Raw genomic sequence first — 22,782 nt, forward strand, 5'->3', positions numbered from 1 at the left:
TTCAGTCAGAAACTTGTAGAAACGGACTAATAAAACATCTATACATTGGAATTGAGAATAGACTACTGTGTATAATGCATTTAAGACATCAAAAGATAAAAGTTGATGAAGATAGGAAGGCAAAAAGGCTCAAGAGCACTGTGAAATGTCATGCCATCATTTGAAATCAAAGGAGAGCAAGAGCAAAGAATATTGGAGGGATATGTTTTAAAATTGACCTGGAGAGCAAGTTATTTGCAAGGCCAGAAAAAAAAAGCCCTGACATTTACTTAAAAGAAATAATAAGTAATGTAGGAAAAATCCTATCTAATAAAGCCTGGAATATACTAATTGACCCTCACACCATCGCAAAGATGGCGGCACCCACAGCCAATAAGGAGGGAATATGCTAATTGACTTCCTCTCCCTCAAAGGTGGCAGCGCCCACAGCCACAAGATGGCGGTGCCCAGTCCCCTCAACCCTGTGCGCCTGCCTCTGGAGTCCCCCAGTCCCCTCAGCCACCCAGCCACTCAGGCCTGGCCCGAGGCGCAGGCAAGCCTGGGATGGCAGCTGCCCAGCCGCCCAGGGCCAGCTGAGGCTTGTGCTGCAGGCAGTGGCAGCAGCAGAGGTGTGATGGGGGCGTCGCCTTCCCCTGATCTATGGGTAGCTTCCCACCCCTGAGGGCTCCCAGACTGAGAGGGGACAGGCTGGGCTGAGGGACCCCCTCCCTCCAGTATATGAATTTTCATGCACTGGGCCTCTAGTTTGGATATAAAAGTATTTGTTAGTTTATCATATCTAATAAAGAGGGAATATGCTAATTGACCCTCACGCTGTCGCAAAGATGGTGGCGCCCACAGCCAATAAGGAGGGAATATGCTAATTGACTGCCACACCCTCAAAGATGGCGGTGCCCAATCCCCTCAGCCCTGCTGGGGCGCCTACCTTCGGAGTCCCCCAGTCCCCTTAGCTGCCCAGGGCTGGCCCAAGGTTCAGGTAACCAGGGCCAGCCAAGGCTTGCACTGCCGGCAGTGGCAGCAGCAGAGGTGTGATGGGGGCGTCGCCTTCCCCTGATTGCCAGGTGACCTCCCACCCCTGAGGGCTCTCAGACTGTGAGAGGGGGCAGGCCGGGCTGAGGGACCCCCCCTCCAGTGCATGAACTTTCGAGTTTATAATAGTGAGATATTGGGCATATCTTAATATATAACAATTGGAAAATGTTTAAATGACCAATGACTTAATATATTGACTTAAATATTATGAAAGATATCAAAGCATATTGAAAAGACTATGGCTTTGAAGTCCAATGTAATCATTTATTAGATCTGTAACCTCAGAGACAGTTTGCTCATCTGTACTGTCTGAAAGCATTAAGATTTTGAAAGAATTAAAAGGTATTGCTAAATTACTTAAATTTTATTTTTTTTTAAGAAAGATATTCTTTATTTACAGTATCTAGTATTTTTAAATTTATATTAGATTGAAAGTACCTGGCATGTTGTATTGTATATAGAGCCGTCAAATATATGTATGGAGAATTTTTAATGACATGGAAAAATTTAGAATACTATGTGAAATGAAAAGAGTAGATTATATCTAGCCTACATGATCTCAGTTATGGTAAATATATTTATTTGTCTTATATGTGCATAGAAAAATGGATGGAAGAAAATTCATCAAACTGTTAACTGTGATTATTTCCAAATGGTGGCAGCATCATGGATGATGTTTAAAATTTCCCTTAGAATTTTGTGTATTTTAAAAATTTTCTATAATGACCATGTGTATCATATTTTTTTAAAAGTACGTTTAAAAACAAAACAAAGGGGAAACAACACAACCATCTTTGAAGTTCAAGGCATATTTACTTTTTTATTAATAAAAGCTTTAGGAATATCTGCATACATACATTTACACTCAAGTTGATAACATCAGTAGTTTAACATCAATACAAATTATGTTAGAGACCTTTTAAATTTCAGACATGGTCATTTATACATCCTGTTCAATATTCTTGCTTCCCCCCTCCCTCCCCCCCTTAGATACAGACCTTGATAGTGAATCTATTGATGATAGATGTATAGCTAGTTTGTCCTGGAATTTGTGAAGATAATTATATTGCTTTATGGTCTGTATTGCTCCAGATCCTCATAGGTCTCTCAGGCTCTCTATGGCTTGCTGTGGTAATACTGTCAGACAGGTATAGTAGGAGACAAGAGGATGGCTACAAGACAAGATCTCCCAACTCCTCCCTAACAGTGTATTAAGGTGTTTTTGTTTTTGTTTGTTATTTTTAAGGCAGATTTTAAGGCCCTCCATTATTTCACAGCAGCTGGCCATGTCAGGAGTCCTTCCAACTGGGATTGGATGATGCTGAATGATTATTCCATACTACTGGTAGAGGTCCAAGAGGTTTGGGACTCTATATTTTGATAGTTCCCTTCTGATGCAGAAAACAATATGTCGTGCATACCATAGCTCTTTAGTTCTTCAGTATCTTTTTGGATATTTCGTCTAGTATTTTTAAATTTATAACTTGGAAGAGCACATAAACCAAGAAACCGAGAACAATTCACTTGTGACAGGGGTGGCCATGATATCTGAATTGTAGTCTGTTCATCTTCAATAGGCTCTTCCTCTGATGAGTCAAACTCACTTGTTTGCAATGAGCTCGGTGCTTCACCCTGGCTGCCCCACCTCTGGCCATGTATACTTTGTGTTGAGTTTTGTTTTTAGTGGACATAGCCAGTGCATTTTTGGTTTTTATTAATTGTCTTTGTTTTTACATTGCTTAGAAATAATAGTGGAACAAAGTTTTGTTTTTTACTAGTAACTCTGAACTGTATTTGTTTTCTAGAGTTAATTTTTAAAACTTTTTTCCCCCCAGAAACAGCATTTAAATTTAAAGCCCTAAAGAAGGTTGCACAGTTAGCTGTTATAAATAGCCTGGAAAAAGTAAGTCATAACTTCTTTGGCATTACAGTTTTGTTAACTTAGCTATAAATGTTGCTCTCTTTACAATTTTGAATTAAAAAGTCATGGCTTTGAATAATCATTTTACATTAATTTTTAGGGACGTGCATTGCAATAGTCTTATGAAAGATATTAGTAGTTTGTGATATAATTGAAGCTGTGTGACATTTTATTTACTATGTTAAGAAAATATCCTTGCTTTCATGTAAAAACATGTTTTATTATTTGTAGGCATTTTGGAACTGGGTAGAAAATTATCCAGATGAATTTACAAAGCTCTACCAGATTCCACAGACAGATATGGCTGGTAAGGATAAGATTGGTTTTTTTGTCTTTTAAACTCTTACTTATGAAGTAGGAACCTAACAATTTCCAAGTTATTTTTTGTTATTAAGGTGCTTTTACATCTTATCAATAGATGTCAAATAGGAAATATTTTTCTCTTATATTTCTAAATTATCCTCAACCCTTTCTTTTCCTTGAGCAAATGGATAAAGACATTTGAAATGAAGCTCTGATCTTTCATTAGAGTTGTGGATGGGATATTTGATGGCTCTTCATTGTAGAGAAGCACTTTATTGTGCTCTGAGGCTTTATTTTGTATTTAGGGAGATGTGTATAAAGTGTTAGTATCCTTACCTAGAATTCTGCAGGCCCAACTGCAAGGCAGATAATACAGATTCCTGAAGCTGTCCAGACTTTCTTCCTTGGGTATATCAGACTTCACATGAGACCCTGCACATTGAGATTAAACACAAGTTTGGCCATTCTAAAATGTGGATTTTTCTAGGATGGATCAAGATAGCTCTTCTAATACATGGACATTAGAACATTGCTTGTCTGCTTACCTGAATGAATTGTCTAATTGTTTAAGTGAACTTCCAAGTTTATATTCTAAATATGTGGCCTTTGGATTTTTGGATAATGTCAGAGACTTTCTTCTCATCTAATAAAATCATTTACTATTTACATTTTTTTTACATAGAGTGTGCAGAAAAGCTTTTTGACTTGGTGGATGGTTTTGCTGAAAGCACCAAACGTAAAGCAGCAGTTTGGCCACTACAAATCATTCTTCTTATCTTGTGTCCAGAAATAATCCAGGATATATCCAGGGATGTGGTTGATGAAAACAACATGAATAAGGTGAGGAGGGCAAAATTATTTCCATATGTCCAGATGTGAAGCAGTTTATTTTACTCAAGGGGTGTATTATTCCAGGCTTAGCATTCTGTAAAGATGATAGTTCAGGGGACCATTTTTTTCGTTTTTTTTTTTTAAATATGTTTTTATTTATTTTTAGGGAGGGAGAGAGAGAGAAACATTGATGTGAGAAACATCGATCAACTGTCTCCTGCACGCCACCACCAGGGATTAAGCCTGCAGCCTGGGCATGTGCCCTGACTGGTGCATAAGTCAGTGCTCAGCCAGCTGGGCTGCTGTTGAGATTTCTAGTTTCATTTCATAATGATCAGAAAAGATATTTTATATGACTTCAGTCTTTTAAAATTTATTAAGGCTTGTTTTGTTGCCTAACATGTGGTCTGTCCTGGACATTGTTCATGTGTACTTGAGAAGGATGTATATTCTGTTGTTTAGTTACTAGCTTTTGACATGTTATATTTGAGAATACTTGTAAATTTTATTTAGGAGAAAATCCAAAGGGAGAATTTTGTTAGTGCAAAGAGAGCTCGAGATCACAAGAAGGGATAACTTGTTGCGAAGAACAGAATTTAGAGCAATAAGTTAGCCTTAGGATATATCCTTAGTTAGAAGACTGAAGGTTAAATATAGCCTGGAGTTTTAGGTAAAAATGAACAGTTTGACATAGACCATAACCAAAACAAATTAATATTTAGGAATTAAGGATAATGTAAAAAAGAATATCAGCTGAATTAAGGTTGAACAGTGAATTCCCTTGTTTGGGAAGGACTGTTTCTTATGTTTCTTTATTAATTCAACAAAGAATGTGAAGAACAGATTCTATTCTTTGGCCTCGAGAAATATTTAAAAGACAACTCCTTTCATTGAGAAATTAAAACCCATGGATATCAATTATGTATTTTTAGAGTACAGTTTTTAGAGGCTGATATTTTGCTACTTTATTAGATAAATCTGAAATATGAGAAACTTCATATATTATCTTTTTGCTGTGTTTGAATTCTGTAGAAGTTGTTTCTGGACAGTCTACGTAAAGCACTTGCTGGCCATGGAGGAAGCAGGCAGCTGACTGAAAGTGCTGCAATTGCCTGTGTCAAATTGTGTAAAGCAAGTACCTACATCAATTGGGAAGATAACTCTGTCATTTTCCTACTAGTTCAGTCTATGGTGGTCGATCTTAAGGTAACATTCTTATTATTTCTTTACTGTAAACTTAAAAAAAATTAAATGGGAAGTAAACTTCAAGTATAAGTATTAACCCCTAGAGTGCTGGGGAGCACGATCGCGCTCCTCCTGTCTTTCGCCAAAAGTGCTCCTCCTGCAGTGTCACTATTGGATGCTAATAGTTCACTCTTTATTGACAGATGGCACCTAAGGAAAATCAGCAAAAATGCCTTGGCAATTTTAGCATAGTTCCTAGGATATTGGTTGGCACTCAGAGTGTTAAACTAAATTGTCAAAGATCACTGCTAACACTAAAGTTCTGAGTCTTCTTTGATAATGAGTTCATAGGATCTGCTTTTGTTGTTACTTGTTCCTCAGGCTAAATACAATGGTGTAGAATATGAAGAAAACACATAATTAATGAGTTTTCTTAAACTAGCATAAATATTCTGACTTGGTTTTAAAATAATATATTAGGACCTGAAAGGGATTATATATGGTATAGTAAGAATTTTATCAGACTGATGAACCATAATATTAGTGCTTTGTGCTTCTTCTGGCAACTGAATGCTACTGCCATCAATGTGGATGATGTATTGATATTATTAAATGCTAGAAAGAGAAAGACTGCATGATTGTTTAAAGGCTTTTGTTTTCTATTGGGATTTTCATAGAACCTGCTCTTTAATCCAAGCAAACCATTCTCAAGAGGCAGCCAGCCTGCGGATGTGGATCTAATGATTGACTGCCTTGTTTCTTGCTTTCGTATAAGCCCTCACAACAACCAACACTTTAAGGTGAGAGCATTGGTTTTTATCCAGTTATATTCACCGATGCTATTGATCCTTTATAAATGTGAAAAGACTAGAAAGATGAATAGGTTACACCAATACTGGTATTGCTCACTATTATCCTATCTAATAAAGAGGGAATATGCTAATTAACCCTCATGCGGTCACAAGTATGGCAGCACCCACAGCCAATAAGGAGGGAATATGGTAATTGACTGCCCCGCCCTCAAAGATGGCGGCGCCCACAGCCACAGATGGCTGGCAGGGGAGGGCAGTTGTGGGCGATCAGGCCAGCAGGGGAGGGTAGTTAGGGGTGACCAGGCCAGCAGGAGAGGGCAGTTGGGGGCAACCAGGTCTGCAGGGGAGGGCAGTTTTGGGGGGCCAGGTCTGCAGGGGAGGGCAATTAGGGACGACCAGGTCAGCAGGGGAGGGTAGCTAGGTGTGACTGGGCTGGTAGGAGAGGGCAGTTGGGAGGGACCAGGCCAGCAGGGGAGGGCAGTTGGGGCCAATGGGCCGGCAGGGGAGGGCAATTGGGGGCGATCGGGCAAGCAGGGGAGCAGTTAGACTTTGATCAGGCTGGCAGGGGAGTGGTTAGGGGGTGATCAGGATGGCAGGCAGAAGCAATTATGGTCAATCAGGCAGGCAGGCACGCGAGCGGTTGGGAGCCAGCAGTCCCAGAGTGTGAGTCCCTATGGGATCGGACCTAAACCGGCAGTCGAACATCCCCCAAAGGGTCCCAGATTGGAGAGGTGCAGGATGGGCTGAGGGACCCCACACACACACACACACACACACACACACACACACACACACACACACACACCAGTGCACAAATTTCATGCACTGGGCCTCTAGTATATCAATATTAGTTTAAAGACCTTAAAAATTTATTCTATTTTTAAAAATTTTTTGTTAGTTTTGTTTTTTCTTTTGTTCTCATTTGTGTTACTGAATATTTTTCACAGAAATAATCTGCTATTTTTTTCTGCCCTCTGTAGATCTGCCTGGCTCAGAATTCCCCTTCTACATTTCACTATGTGCTGGTAAATTCCCTCCATCGAATCATCACCAATGTAAGTCCAAAAGGTATTGCTAAATTACTTAAATTTTTATTTCTTTTTAAGAAAGATATCCTTTATTTACAGAAGGTTCTGAATTTAGATATATAATATAGAAAGATTTATCATAGGTGGTTATTAATATCTAGTAAACTTATATACAATTATATTTTTCATAATCAGTCTGACCTGAGGGCCCTTATTGAGGAAGGTGGAGTTAATAGGATCCTTTGGAAAGATTAAACCTAAAACATTTAATTTGGGTCCAATATCCTTGAGAAAGTGCCACTGAAAATATAACTTAAGATTTTCTTTCCAAAACTTGTTGCATACTCTTAATATTCTTAGCTTTTCCTCAGCATTTGATATGTTCTGACTTGTCACCTTACCATTTAAATTAAAAGTAGTAGTTATTTATGCTGTAGACCAATATGACATGTTTTAAAAATGGTGACATCATATTTAATTGTACTTTTTAGTCTTCCTTAAACAAATGAAATATTAACGTACTTAGAGGTATTCACATGTTACAAAGCCATATTAGACAAAATAAGCAAATTCATTAAAAGATACTTGTAAAACCTTCAACTCTGATACGAGTACATTCAATAGAAAGATAATGAAACCTTATCAAATTTGAACCATTGATTTAAAACATTCTGTTCTTCTAATTATGAACAATCACCTTTTGAGAGTTCTCAAGTGTTATTTATCATAGCTCCACTTTTATCTATTTATATGTGTTCACACTTATATAAATTGGTTAACTTTTTCCCATTTTCTGCCCTAAAAGGGACTTTAATAATCGATGATTTAGCTATATTTGTCCTCTTTATCATCAGATTCCATTTTAAGAGTGTGTCTCTGGTGAGTTAAAATACCTTCCCATCTTTATTTGCCTTAGATGTGTTGAATTACAGAAAAGTCTGCCCACATTTTCTTTTATCCATTTTTGAAGGGAAAAAATAACTACTAATAAAGCTATTTAGTGACACATTTAATTTTTCTCAGTGGGGTGCTAGCAGTGTTTTGGGCAGAATAATTTTTTGTTGTGTAGGACTGCTTGTGTGTTGCAGGATGTTTAGCATCCTGCCATATTTGTGACACTTCCCTCTCCCCACACCCAGACATTATGAATAACTAAAATTGCCTGAGACAATAACACCTCCCTCAGTTGACCCTCAGTTGACTATCAGTGAATTAAATTACACTGATAGGTAGTAGTAACATTAAATACAATTTGTTCCAAAGGAAAAGTTTCATGAATCTGATTGTAGATAAGGTATGTTTGTATTAAAAACTTAAAATTTTTTTCTTTTACCAGTGTAATGAGACAGTACATTATATCCTCAAGGTTTACTTTCAAGGCCATTAAAAAAAAAAAAAAAAAAAGATGATCTCCCCCCTCAAGTTTATGTGTAATTCAGAAATAAAATATTATTACATTTACCCCCTTTGGCTCATAATATTAAAAACATTCCATTTATTAGAGTGTATGGTTTTACATAAATGCTTAAAACTTGTATTTAGTAAACACAAGTAAACTTCTTTGATACTTTGTGGCTAGTTACTTTAATTGTAAAATATTTTTGTCTACAATTGACTATATAGAGCACTTTCAAGCATGGACTTGGCACTGCTGTAAGTGGCTGAGCTGCTCTTTGTGGGTTTAAAGCATGCCTGGAGTGGTACTTCATGCATGCCTCAGTGTATACGGTGAAGTGGTCGTGCATCCTCCTCTACTCTGACGAGTACTGCATGTGTGAAGGTGGAGTGTGTCTGTATCAGAAGTCACCTCAATGTGAAATCTATTTTTATAAAGAAAAATCTATACTGACTAAGTTTTAAAATACTAAGCATCAGTAAGCTTTAGATGAATAGCTTGAAAAGAAATATAAATTTGAGTGTGTAAAGTATCTTTTAAAGTTATACCTTTGATAATGATACTTTATAATTATAGACTAGTTGATAAATTGTTTGTTGTTGGGCTTTTTCCTCCCTTTGGTTTGAGACTAATAGATACTGAATGTGAAGTACTTTCTGATCGAAAAGGACTGTTTATAAAGTAAATAGGTAAATTTATGGAATTGATTATTATATAATCTTATCAAAGGCAGTTAATTATGAAAATATTTTATCTTGAAATTACATGAAAATTTTCTTAGACATTTGGACTCCTAATCTTAAATTTATTCAGAGTGTAAGATTTCCTTTTAAATGATTCTTGGTTCAATACACCTCATAAGTTTTCTTCTTCCATGGTGCTTTAGCCAATTCATAGACTAAAAAAGTAAATAAATAAATTACCACTTTCTCAAATAAGATAAAAGTTTTGCTGATGTGTTTTTGAGAGTTTATTCAGAAGTCGTGTTGGTATTTACAGTTTTGTTTTTGCTTTTGTGAAACATATTCATACTCAGTTCATAAGTACTGTGTTTAGATCTAAAATATCCACTGTTTCTTCTTAAGAAATCTGAAAGTCTTTTCACTATTTGAATTTTATTATAATGTAAGCTTTCATCAGTAGCACTCATAGTACTGTCACCTTTTTTATTATGGCATGTCATAAGAGATGAATTGTAATTACAAGATCTATGTTAAGATCTTACTCTTGCCCTGGCTGGTTTGGTTCAGTGGATAGAGCGTCAGCCTGTCGACCAAAGGGTCCTGGGTTTGATTCCGGTCGGGGTCACATGCCTGGGTTTCGGGCTCGGTCCCTAGTCGGGGTCATGCAGGAGGCAGCCGATCAATGATTCTCTCTCATCATTGATGTTTCTATCTCTCTCTCACTCCCTTTCTCTCTGAAATAATAAAAATATTTTAAAAAAAGATCTTACTCTTTATAGGCTTCCATTAGGCTAATTTATATATGTTGTTATAATTGGGAGATTAAAGGCATAATATACATATATATGAACCAAATGTCTTAGTCATCAGTGGAAAATGCTATAGCTGTAGTACTTAGTATTCTGGTTTTTTTTCCCACATGGCAACTTAGTATAGTTTTCTATGGTTAGTTCACATATTGAGAATGAGATGGTTTCTTTCTTTTGAGAGGTTGAAGAAATTATTTCCAAGGTACTTGAAAATTTATTTAAATTCTCTCCTGGAGAATTGCACATAGTTTGATCAGATTGTAAAAGTAATGCTATTTGTTTGGCAATAAACTTAGTGTTTTCAAGGAAAAAAAAATTGTCTACTTTGATTGACTAGATTCAGAAATGACACATTTAGTAACTGCTCAAAACACAAAATTTTTTACCAACTACATGGTGCCTAGTTTTTAGTGCTTATTTTATTTGAAAGTGTATCTTTAACTTTTACTGTAAGATAAATGAATTTATAAATTATGGAAAGTATCAGTTATTTTTTTAAAATATTTTTTTTATTGATTTTTTACAGAGAGGAAGAGAGAGAGATAGAGAGTCAGAAACATCGATGAGAGAGAAACATCGATCAGCTGCCTCCTGCACATCCCCCACTGGGGAAGTGCCCGCAACCCAAGTACATGCCCTTGACCGGGATCGAACCTGGGACCCTTCAGTCCGCAGGCCGACGCTCTATCCACTGAGCCAAACCGGTTTCGGCGTATCAGTTATTAAAATCACCAAATCTTAAGTTAAAATCTAGTTGTTTTATAGCGTGCACCTGGTAGTATGATACAATTTCAGCAGGTACCTAAATTACACTAATTCAAAAGAATATGTGCACCCCTAAGTTCACTGCAGTGTTATTTACAATAGCCAAGATTAGGAAACAGCCCAAGTGCCCATCAGTAGATGAGTGGATAAAAAAGCTGTGGTGCATTTACACAATGGAATACTACTTGGCCATATAAAATAAGGAAATCTTACCTTTTGCGACAGCCCAGATGGATTTGGAGAATATTATGTTAAATGAAATAAGCCAAAGACAAATGCCATATGAACTCACTTATATGTGGGGAATCTAATCAACAAAGTAATTTAACAAACTAGAACAGAAGCATGGATGTATGGGACAGACTAAACTGACAGCTGTCAGGGGAGGGGATTTGGGAACTGGGTGAAAGAAGGTGAAAGGATTAAAATATATGTATGTATACATATATACATATATACATCACATAGACACAGACAGTAATATGGTGAGAGCCAGAGGGAAAGGGGCAGAGGTGACGGGGAGGTAGAAGAGGGCAAAGGGGGATAGATGGGATGGAAAGAGACTTGACTTTGGGCAGTGGGTGCATGATGCGTATGCAGATGATGTTTTGTTGAATTGTACACTTCGGATGCGTATCTCTTTAATCAGTTTCTGACAAGATATTGTGGGGTCAGTAGAGTGAGGAAGACTCTTATCTCAATACATTTTGTGATTATTCAGCCTTTTCAATTTTAAGCTGATGAATATAAGCCGTAGCATTAGTAAATGTGTGGAAATCATGCTGTACTGATTGTTTGGACAAGTCAAATAACCAAATTGAGCAAAATTTAAAGGATTCATTATATAACCAAAATAAAAGTTGATCATTTGTTAGGAATTAGCTTAAATAAACTAAGAGTTGAAGGAAAAGCAGAAACAACCATATTATACCCCCAAAAGTATTTTTCCCCTCACAGCTTTTGAGTCCCTCCCTTCCTCACTGTAGTTCATATTCAAATTATGTATTGTAAATTGGTTGTATAATTTACTATCTAGTAAATAGAGTTCGTAGTTCAAAGTTTTGGATTAAAGTAATAAAACTTGATGCTACTGAAAATATTCTGAGAATTATGGATGAAAAAATTAAATGTTGAGAATTTAGCTTAGTTTGGAATAAGAAGGAACCTGTGAATAGGATGTGAAGCTATTAAATTCCCATTACCAACAAATTTCAGTTGTTCTTTCAGGTGTTTTCTATAGCAGGAATATTATAAATTGGAAGTGCCCACACACATATACACATATTTTAGAGAATGGGAGGGAAGAAGGGAGGGAGGGAGGGAGAGAGAGAGAGAAAGAGAGAGAGAGAGAGAAAGAGAGAGAGAGAGAAACATTGCCTTCCATTGGCACCTGGACCAGGGACAGAACCTGTAACCTGGGTATGTGCCCTCACCAGGAATCAAACCTGCAACCTTTTAGTATACAGGACACTGCTCCAACCAGCTGAGCCACAATGGCAAAGGTGGAAGTTTATAGTTTAAGTCATCCCATTCCTTGCATATTCTCCATATGTAGTGAAAATTCATCCAGTCATTTTTGTGTTAACTGATAGACAAACTTTATAGTTTTTTTAAAAAATGTTTTTTATTGATTTTTAGAGAGAGGGAGAAGGATAAATAGAAACATCAATGAAACATCCTCATTTGGCTGCCTCTTGCACACCCCCTACTGGGGGATCGTGCCTATGACCCAGGCATGTGCCGGTGACATCTTGGTTCATGGGTCCATGCTCAACCACAGAGCCACACTGACTGGACCAAACTGTATAGTTTTACTGATTTTCATAATTGTCGTTTTTCATAATATAGTATTAATTAATTTTAACATAAAACTTCCAAGATACACTTTCAAATAAAATAGGCATTAAAAATGGGAATCAAAGCTAAACTTATTAAACCAAAATATAAACATATTTACATAAAATAATTGCTTTTTAAAAAATATTTAGCTATAATAAATTTGTCTTTGTGGTGATCATTAGTCTTTTCATGTATTGTGTCATCATTGCATATCAGTTTAAGCTTATGGGTTTACTAATAGCTTTATCTCATTTACTAATTCCATGTTGTAATTATCATTGTTGTTTGTAGGCATATAAGTGATTGTTTTCCACATATTCCTTCAACATTGTGTTGAACCACTAATCTCTTTTAAAGCTTTAATAATCATATTCTTACCCAGGAGAATATAGACTTTATATGCATATGTTACTAAAATATGTAAAGCATTAAACTTATAAAAGAAGATTTGGTACAGAATTAGCTCTCTAAAGACTTTCTGTTTTTCAAATTCACTAACTTATCAGTGAGAAGAGACAATCTATATCCTCATGCTCATAAAGCAGACAATTTGTCTCATGTTTATTATTATATTTTTTTAAAGATGTATGGTTCAAATTAAAGATACTATTTGAAATTTTTCCCCCATTTTATTATTTATTATTATTTTTTATTTAAATTCTTTATTGTTGAAAGTCTATTTGAAGATATTGGAAATTGAGGTGTGTGTTTGCATGGTCTTAGAAAGTTTCTCACAAAAGGATAAAACATAAACTACAGTAATAACCAGAGCATATAACTCAGTGCAAACTTGTACTTTCCCTTTCTTATGGTCTCTATTTTTGTCCAGTCTGCATTGGATTGGTGGCCAAAGATTGATGCCGTATATTGTCACTCAGTTGAACTTCGAAATATGTTTGGTGAAACACTTCATAAAGCAGTGCAAGGCTGTGGAGCACACCCAGCAATACGAATGGCACCGGTAAGATTAATCATGAATTTTGAATCCCACCTTCTTCCTAGTGCGTTTTCAATGTCTTTATCCCATTCCTACTGTTTAGATTATTTTAGAAAATCAAATGTGTCCCTCCTTTTGTATAAGTATTGTAATATGTTGTATACTGCAGTATTGTTGCAATACTAGTTTATGATGTTGGTTTTCCACTATTTCAATGAGTTGAACTTATTTTTTAGAGAATTTTTCTCACAAAATGCGTTAAAAATCTTAATATCACTTTTTTAGTTTCCTTTTTCTTTAATTTTTCCTTATGAATCAAAATATTTTTATTAGTTTCCCCATCTTTTGGGGGATGACTAGGGGATGCTGACTTCTGGGTTAGAGTGAATGTTCCTGCTAATGCACAGTTTACCATTGGGTGCTAAATATTACACATAGGAAATAAGAAAGAAAATTTAAAAATTTAATTAAAAATAAAAATAATTCAGCAAACATGCTTTGAGCTTTTAAAAAATGATAGGCACTTTGATATTGAAGTTTGTGTTTAAACTTAATAAAAACAAATTAGTACTCTTGATATGGAATTTTAAATCTCCTGGGGGACCCCATTTAAACAGACAATTAGTTACAGGATTGTAGAAGTCATATATTGCTATTTATATATAGCAAGAATATTATACATGTCAACTATTGACATTGATTGGTGGTGCTTTGTCTTCTGCTTCTTATTTTCTATTCTTACTGGCTGCTGTCCCTCACATGATCAGATGCCAACCAGTCACTGTTTTGCATGGCAGTGGGCTTCTGTGGCTGTAAGTATGACCCATTGTAACTACCTCAGAAAAGTCCTTGGTTTCTTTGACTTTTCTGTGCTTAGTTACCATCATAGTCACATCATGTCATTTCAGATAGAAAATGTAGCATGCTTTTACCTATTGGTTTTATCTTGGAAATTATCCACTTCACACTTAGAAGATAATTTAAACAGCTTCTTCCCTGGCATGCTTCTCTTTTTCCAAGTTCCCTTAGTCCATAAAATATTTTGGTTTTATGTAGGTGTAGTTCACTCTTATCCAGTTGTCAGTAATTGTTGCAGAGGATTGTTTATCTTAGAGGTTCGAATAGAGAAATTTGCTATGCCATATGTTTTGGGATTATTTAGCATACAAAATTATAACCAAGAGCATGACAGTGATTTTTTAAAATTCTCACCTGAGGAGATGTTTCTATTGATTTTTTAGAGAGAGAGAGAGAAATGGAAGGAGGGAGCGAGGGAGGGAGAGAAAGAGAAACATCAATGGAGAAATATTGATTGCTTGCCTCTAGTAAGCTCCCTGACTGGGGATCTAACATGTAACCCATATATATGCTCTGACCAGGAATCAAACCCACAATTTTTTGGTATACGTGATGATGCTCCAACCACCTGAGCAACCCAGCCAGGGATTGTTTTATTATATAAAATGCAAAGTTAGTTTTAGTTAACTTTTTGTAGTGCCAAGTACTTAATTTTTTAATTTCAATCCAAGTATAAGGTAAGCATCAATAATTGCTACTTAAATGTTATTTAACTAGATAGACATTATTTAAAAATTTTTTAGAAAATGATTTGCAGTTAATTGTTTAAAAATTGTTTACTGACTTATTTCAGATATCTTCTGGGAAGTTATAACTTTATTTGACTTTTTGTTTACAGTTTTCTGCCTATTTTGGCCTCCAATAATAGAAATTGGTGGAAAGTTAATGCTCACTTCTAGTTTAACTTCAATTCCTGTTTATCTCCTTTCTGTAATTTAATTTTTTTTGTATGAGAATTGAAAGAAAGTGAAACTAAATTACTCTTTTGAACAAAGACAGAATTTTATTGGTAGTCTGAAAATGTTTCCTACATTTAGAAGTTATTTTTACTTTTTAACTCTAGTTATCAGCTGATTCTAGGAGCTGCATATTATACTATTGATAATTGTTTCTTAAATCCATACTAGATTATTTTGGACCATGGACATCTGTGATAAGAATTTAGTTTTTATATTTTAATTATTCTCTGAAATTATCAGGATTCATTTGATTTTCAAAATTAAGAATTATTTTTAAGCTGCTTATAGTCACATATTTATATATGTACTAGAGGCCCAGTGCACAAAAATTTGTGCACTCTGGGGGGGGGTGTCCCTCAGCCCGGCCTGTGTCCTCTCGCAGTCTGGGACCCCTCGGGGGATGTCCACCTGCTGGCTTAGGCCTGCTCTCCAGGGGATCGGTCCTAAGCTGGCAGTCAGCCATCCCTCTGGCAGCCCGGCAGCCCTCAGGGGATGTCCACTTGCCAGCGGGGAGCAGGCCTAAACTGCAGCTGGACATCCTTAGCACTGCTGAGGAGGCGGGAGAGGCTCCCTCCACCACCGCTGTACTGGTAGCCATCAGCCTGGCTTGTGGCTGAGCAGAGCTTCCCCTGTGGGAGCACACTGACTACCAGGGGGCAGCTCCTGCATTGAGCGTCTGCCCCGTGGTGGTCAGTGTGTGTCACAGTGATCAGTCATTCCCAGTCTTTCTGCTGTTAGGGTCAATTTGCATATTACCCTTTTATTATATAGGATAAAATTTTGTATGTAGATATATTTTACATAATGGCTAAAGGACAGTTTTCTGGTTGATATTTTTACCAGGGAAAATAACTAGCAAATTTGATATGAAGCAATTTTAGAATTTGGATGATCCTTAAGGTGTGTCTTACCTCTCTTAACACATTGTATGCGGGAAACGTGTTTACACGTTTTACGTATTTATACGTTCTACCAGTGTAGTAGAGCGCGGGACACGTATTAATACGTTTTTTATAGACTAGCGGTAGAATGCGGGTAACGTATAAATACGTAAACTAAAGTTATCGTAATTTTATTGGACGTTGCCATTTGTGCAAAAAATTTGCAAAAATGGCCCACGCCACCTGTTAGCGCGCGATAAAAACTACCCGCAAACAATGTATTAAACATGATAAGAACAGTCAGACAACAGATAGGGGAGTATTGAGCTCCCACCAACTTCCAGGCACAGTGTTAATTCCAGGGAAGCATGATGAATTAAACAGACAAAGCACTTACCTTCCTGTGATGCCAATCTTGTAGCTTTTTGCTTGAAAACTTATAATGAAGAGCTCACTATAGGTGTCACAAAGTCTGGAAACACAGATGAATCCTATATAATAAAAGCCTAATATGCTAAGTGTCCAGTTTCTGGTCATCCGTTCAACCATCAAAGTGTAATATGCTGCCGAAACCGGTTTGGCTCAGTGGATAGAGCGTCGCCTGCGGACTGAAGGGTCCCAGGTTCGATTCCGGTCGGGGGCATGTACCTGGGTTGCGGGCACATCCCCAGTGGGAGATGTGCAGGAGGCAGCTGATCGATGTTTCTCTCTCATCGATGTTTCTAGCTCTCTATCTCTCTCCCTTCCTCTCTGTAAAAAATCAATAAAAAAAAAAATTAAAAAAGTGTAATATGCTAATGATATGATATGCACTGACCACCAGGCTGCAGATGCTCCAACTGATAGGTTAGCTTGCTGCTGGGGTCCAGCTGAGTGAGACAGGCCGGACACATCCTGGAGCCCTCTTGTGGTCCCTCCCAGGCTGGCCAACCTCCTGCGTCCCTCCCTGGTCCTGATTGTGCACTGGTGGGGTCCCTTGGCCTGGCCTGCACCCTCTCACAATCCAGGCTGAGGGTCCCCTGCCCCTTGCCCCAAGTGCATGAATTTTGTGCACAGGGCCTCTAGTATCTACACTAATAAAAGAGAAAAATGGTAATTGGCGTACGAGGCTACCCTTTTCATTGGCTAATCAGGGCTATATGCAAATTAACTGCCAACTAAGATTGGCAGTTAACTGCCAACAAGATGGCGGTTAATTTGCTTATGTAGGCACAATGCAGGGAGGCGAAAGGGAAAGCAGGAAGAAGCCCCCTGCCACTGACAGTGATCAGAAACCCAGGGGGGAGCTAAGAGCTGGGGGGCAGGGCAAAGGTGGCCCTGGGGCCGCCTTTGCGCTGCCCCCCAGCCATGATCAGAGAATCAGGCGCCTTTTCTGCCCTGGCCAGTGATAGCAGGAAGTAGGGGTGGAGCCAGCGATGGGAGCTGGGCACGGTCGAAGCTGGCAGTCGCAGGAGCTAGGGGTCCCTTGCCTGGGCCTAAAGCGAAGCCCACGATTGCGGGGCCGCTGCCCAGGCCGGACGCCTCAGCCAGAGGCGTCCTGCAGGGGCAGGGGCAGAGCCCGTGCGATCGTGGCGCCCCCCGCTGCCATTGCAGGTCCCCGCTGCCCAGGCCGGACGCGTAGGCCAGAGGCGTTAGGACTGGGCAGGGGCGGAGCCTGCAACCGCTTGGAGCTGGGGGTCCCCTGCCCAGGCCTGACACCTCTGCCGGAGGTCTCAGGCCTGGTCAAGGGGCCGATCTGGTGATTGGTGATTGGAGGGTGATGAGTGTCAACTCCTCTGGCCGAGGCATCAGGCCTGGGCGGGGGGCGGAGCTGGGGATTGGGGGGATATGATGGTCCCCTTGCCCAGGCCTGAAGCCTGGGTCAGAGGCGTCAGGCTTGGGCGGGGGGTGGAGCAAGCGATCAGAGGGAGATGGGGGTCCCCTGCCCAGGCATGATTCCTGGGCCAGAGGCCTCAGGCCTGGGCGGGGACCAGAGCCAGTGATCAGGGGGGAGATGAGGGTCCCCTGTCCAAGCCTGACACCTCTGGCGGAGGCATCAGGCCTGGGCAAGGGGCTGATCAGGCAATCGGAGGGTGATGGGGGTCTACGCCTCTGGCCGAGGCATCAGGCCTGGGCAAGGGGCAGAGCTAGCAATCGGAGGGGTCTGGATCCTACGATTGGAGGGTGATGGGGGTCAACGTCTGAGGGCTCCCAGTATGTGAGAGGGGGCAGGCTGGGCTGAGGGACACTCCCCCCCCCCCCACACACACACCCAGTGCACAAATTTCGTGCACCGGGCCCTTAGTATATAATAAATGGTTTAGAGAGAATATATTACATCTGGATTTCTTAACCTTAGCACTATTGATGTTTGGAATGGGTAACTCTTTGTTGTAGGGACTGTCCTATGTGATAAGGATGCTAATAGCACCCCACCCCTTGCCCCATCAGTCATGAAAACCAAAAGTATCTCCAGACATTTCCAGATATTCTCTGGGGGATAAATGGCTCCAGTTGAAAATCACTGTATTACATGGTCTGTTCAGTGGGTTGTCCTCATTTACATTGCCTCAGATGAATTGTGGCTTTGATAATCCTGAGCCTTTAGCTTGCTGCAGAAATAGCAATCAAGGAGTTTAGTCTGTAAAACACTAAAATAATATTTGTGTCTAGCCTTTACCGCTGCCCGCTATATTGGCGATAGATACATTTCTTCTTGGAAAGAGCTAACTATGTGAAAATATTTCTTTAATCAAGGTAGACTTATGTCCCTATCACTCCCAACCACCACTGATCCACTTTCTCTGTTTTTGAAGCTTTATAGACACTCTTGTACTCCTAAAGGTTCCTATTTTTATATCATTTTACCATTGGAAGGGATTTTATTATTTCAGCTTTCTTTAAAAGTGTGTGGGGTTTTTTTAAAATATGGTTTTATAGCTATGTAAACAGAGACACAAATATTATTAAATGAATGATAAATAGTGACATGATTAGTGAATAGTCAACATTTAGCCCAGTGTCTATCTGGTTCTTCCACTGTTTTTCCTCATAGTGTGTAAGCTTGATGAAAGCAAGAGTTGTATTTGGCCCCTAGACAGTATCTGGCACATAGTAGGCATTTAGTGCATATTTGTTAGATGAGTGAATGAATTTCTTACTTGAGCTGTTTTCAAAATGTTTCTCCATCTGTTTTTTTTTCTCTTCTGGAAATAATTCAACCTAATCCCCACCCCACCCCCAATTAAAATTACATGTTAAGATCTGATTTTATTGTTCCAGATGTGGAGTAATAATTGATGAAATCTGTTAACCTGCTGTATCTCATACCATGTTTCTACTAAACAGTTTAAATTTGCATTATTATCCTTAGATAGATCTTTCATTCATTTAAATGGTTTAGCCTTTCTCATATGAATATTGAGCCATAGCTTCTCCATTGTGTACTCTAGTATTGGTTAAGATTTGAAAAATTTGTATTGATTTCAGAGATGAAGGGAGAGAGGGAGGGAGGGAGAAAGAGAGAGAAAGGGAGAGGGAGAGGGAGGGAAGGAGAGAGAGAGAGAGAAAGAGAGAGAGAGAGAGAGACGTAAAGGATGAAAGAGAATCATTGATCAGATGCCTCTTGCACGCCTAATACTGGGAATTGAGCCTGCAATCCAGGCATGTGCCCTGACCGGGAATCTACTGTGACCTCCTGGTTTATAGGTCAATGCTCAACCACTGAGCCATGCTGGCCGGGCAACCATTTACTATTTTAAAATTAAGATAGCCTGTTAATAATAGATGTATGAATTTTCACAAATATGTATATTTTCTACATGTTTTGCTTCTTGAAGAAGATGCTGGCTCAGCAAATGCTTTTTACATACCTGTAATTTTGTCATGGTCTTAAGGATGTTAACAAATGGTTTGGATTCTTAATAGACACCTGAATACTCTGATTCATGAATTTTTTTCCTGCGCATGATTGCATCTCTTCTTTGGCTAAAGCATATATACCAACTTGGATTCCCTACTAATTAATCTGTGGTGTGGAAGATCAATGACAAAAAATTAATGAATGGATTTTGTTTCTTACATTTCTAGTTAAGGAATATATTTCTTCTTTAGCAACTCACTAATGGTCCTTGTTATATAACCCACTAATGGTCATTAATTTAAAATGTTTAAATTGAAACATTTCTTTGAATTTTTCAAGTCTTATAGCTCATACTAGAGGCTGACTGCATGAAATTCATGCAAGAGTAGGTCTTCCTTCCCCAGATGCTGGCACCAGCTTCCCCCTGGCACTCAGGACCTAAGCTTCACTCTGGCTGCCGGCAGGCACCTGGGACCCGGGCTTCTCTTGCAGTTCCACCTTCATCTGGAAAGTTGTGCAGAAGGACGTCTGGTCTAATTAGCATATTACACTTTTTATTATAGATTAGGGCAGTCATGCTGCAACAAAATTTATATGCTGATATCTGAGATTAAGAGATAACATAATTAAACTATTATTTACTTTTTGGAAAGAATTACTTATTAAGAGATAATTCTTATGTCTGTTAATTGTTCTCTGATCTGTGTACCTGTGTAATGGCTGCACCAGGGAAGAGCAGTTATACTTAGTTACATCTTAGTAAATAAATTTGTTCAGTGAAAGTTTCACCTTGATCTAAGGTGTTACCTTAACTTTGAATGAAAAAAAAAAGTTTAATGGGAACAAACAGTAGAAACAATTTATTAAATACATTTGGTAAGGCATTTGCAGTTGGATTACTAGTATAAATACAGAAAACAAACAGTATTTGTGAATTTCGCTATTTCTTTTGTGTAGTGACATTTTTAAGCATTAATATGTAGTTTTTTTTCCCTCTGATGACCAAAAACCTTCAGTATTCTTGGGCATAATAACAGAGGTATCACTCAGACTTAAACATTGAGGATAGTTACTGCGTGTTATAGATACGTATCTCCATTTTTTACCTTTGAAAGGCAGCCTTTTTACTTGGACATTTTTTGTTGTTGTTAATCTTCACCTGAGGATATTTTTCCCCCACTGATTTTTAGAGAGAGTAGAAAGGAGTCGGGGAGGCACAGATAGAAAAACATTGGTGTGAGAGAGACATATCAATTGGTTGCCTCCCCCCATGCCCTGACCAGGGCCAAGGATCAAGCCTGAAACCAAGGTACATGCCCTTGACTGAAATTGAACCCAAGACCCTTCAGTCCGCAGGCCGATGCTCTAACCACTGACCAACCAGCTAGGGCTACTTGGACATTTTTATTACAAGTACATAGATGCTGGATGTCCATCTATTTGTATATGTGTTCATATAAAGGCATACATGTCAAAATATATATTTTTGTATCCTTCTAAAGGAAAAGGGGAAATGTTTGATAAGAATAGAGAGAAAGATAGTATTGGATCCAGAATATAATTGTTGTATTTTCGGTTGAATATCATCTATAATTACAGTACCAGCACAGGATCCACCATAGTATCTCTGTACTAAGTAAATAATAGTTTAATAGTACTTGAGAGACATTTTCCATGAATCAATCTTTCTCAGAGAGTTCTTTCTCTGTTTTATCATTGTTCTTCTGACAAAATGCATGTATTCTGTAATTTGAGAGAGATGGGAATGCCATTGAAGGAAAAAGCAAATTTCAGTTAAACTATTAAATACAGAGGTTTCCTATATAGCATAGCTCATCAGTTCTAAGAAGCACTTACTTTTAGTTTTTAACATCTCTGAAATTGAGAGTGCATCTTATTTGTCTCGTGTCTGACAGTTGACAGTGATTTTTCACTGTCATACATAAATGATGCATCTTCCAGTTGATAATGTTAAAGATTCTATGAAATATTTGTGTTTATCTGTGTAGGATAAATGTTTGTTACATGCATTGCTTAAAGTATTTTGAAAGGTCTAGACTAAATATTTTATCCCTAATTTTTTTCACGTTTTGGAAATTGTTTTTTACAAAGAAGTCAACTTACTACTAAAGTTATTAGTATTTTAATATATTTTCTATTAAATTTTATTAGGTAGATTATATAAGAATAATAAAAATGTTGCAAAAATAATTGTAATTTGTTTTTTTAAAAGCTGAATAACCTTAACCTTACTTAATGAATGTTTCTACTAATTTCACAATTTAATGGTTTAAAATATCTTGATTTTTTTCAAAGCTTTTTTTTATAATTTAATTTAAAAAGTTGGATAGCTATCATCTTGAGCAATATCTGATTCTTATAGGATGATGTCATTTTTTTTTATTTTTAGAGTCTTACGTTTAAGGAAAAAGTAACAAGCCTTAAATTTAAAGAAAAACCTACAGATCTGGAGACAAGAAGTTATAAGTATCTTCTCCTGTCCATGGTGAAACTAATTCATGCAGATCCAAAGCTCTTGCTTTGTGTAAGTATTTTTATGAAACACCTTGGAATTATTACATTAACCTAATTTGGTTTAACTGAAATGCCAAGACCTTGAATATAATTATTAGCTAAAGATCACTTATTGTTCCTTTCTGATCATGAAGATATCACTAAGAAAACAAACTTAATAGAGAATA

General features: G+C 37.9%; 1 protein-coding gene across 13 annotated transcripts in view; it reads left to right on the forward strand.

Moving 5' to 3' along the window:
* NF1 (neurofibromin 1) overlaps positions 1–22,782 on the forward strand; it is a 242,066-nt gene that overhangs the window by 67,047 nt on the left and 152,237 nt on the right. For 10 of the 13 annotated variants that reach the window (XM_059669430.1, XM_059669433.1, XM_059669423.1 and 7 more), the window contains 9 exons: positions 2,868–2,935; positions 3,185–3,260; positions 3,939–4,096; positions 5,120–5,293; positions 5,950–6,072; positions 7,065–7,139; positions 13,434–13,565; positions 14,309–14,353; positions 22,491–22,625. In XM_059669430.1, coding sequence (XP_059525413.1) covers positions 2,868–2,935; positions 3,185–3,260; positions 3,939–4,096; positions 5,120–5,293; positions 5,950–6,072; positions 7,065–7,139; positions 13,434–13,565; positions 14,309–14,353; positions 22,491–22,625 — 986 coding nt within the window. The remainder of the gene's footprint in view (positions 1–2,867; positions 2,936–3,184; positions 3,261–3,938; positions 4,097–5,119; positions 5,294–5,949; positions 6,073–7,064; positions 7,140–13,433; positions 13,566–14,308; positions 14,354–22,490; positions 22,626–22,782) is intronic. The other 3 variants (XM_059669426.1, XM_059669432.1, XM_059669434.1) reach the window with 1 other exon arrangement.

This window comes from Myotis daubentonii, chromosome 16, assembly GCF_963259705.1.
Source record: "Myotis daubentonii chromosome 16, mMyoDau2.1, whole genome shotgun sequence".
Lineage (NCBI taxonomy): Eukaryota > Metazoa > Chordata > Mammalia > Chiroptera > Vespertilionidae > Myotis > Myotis daubentonii.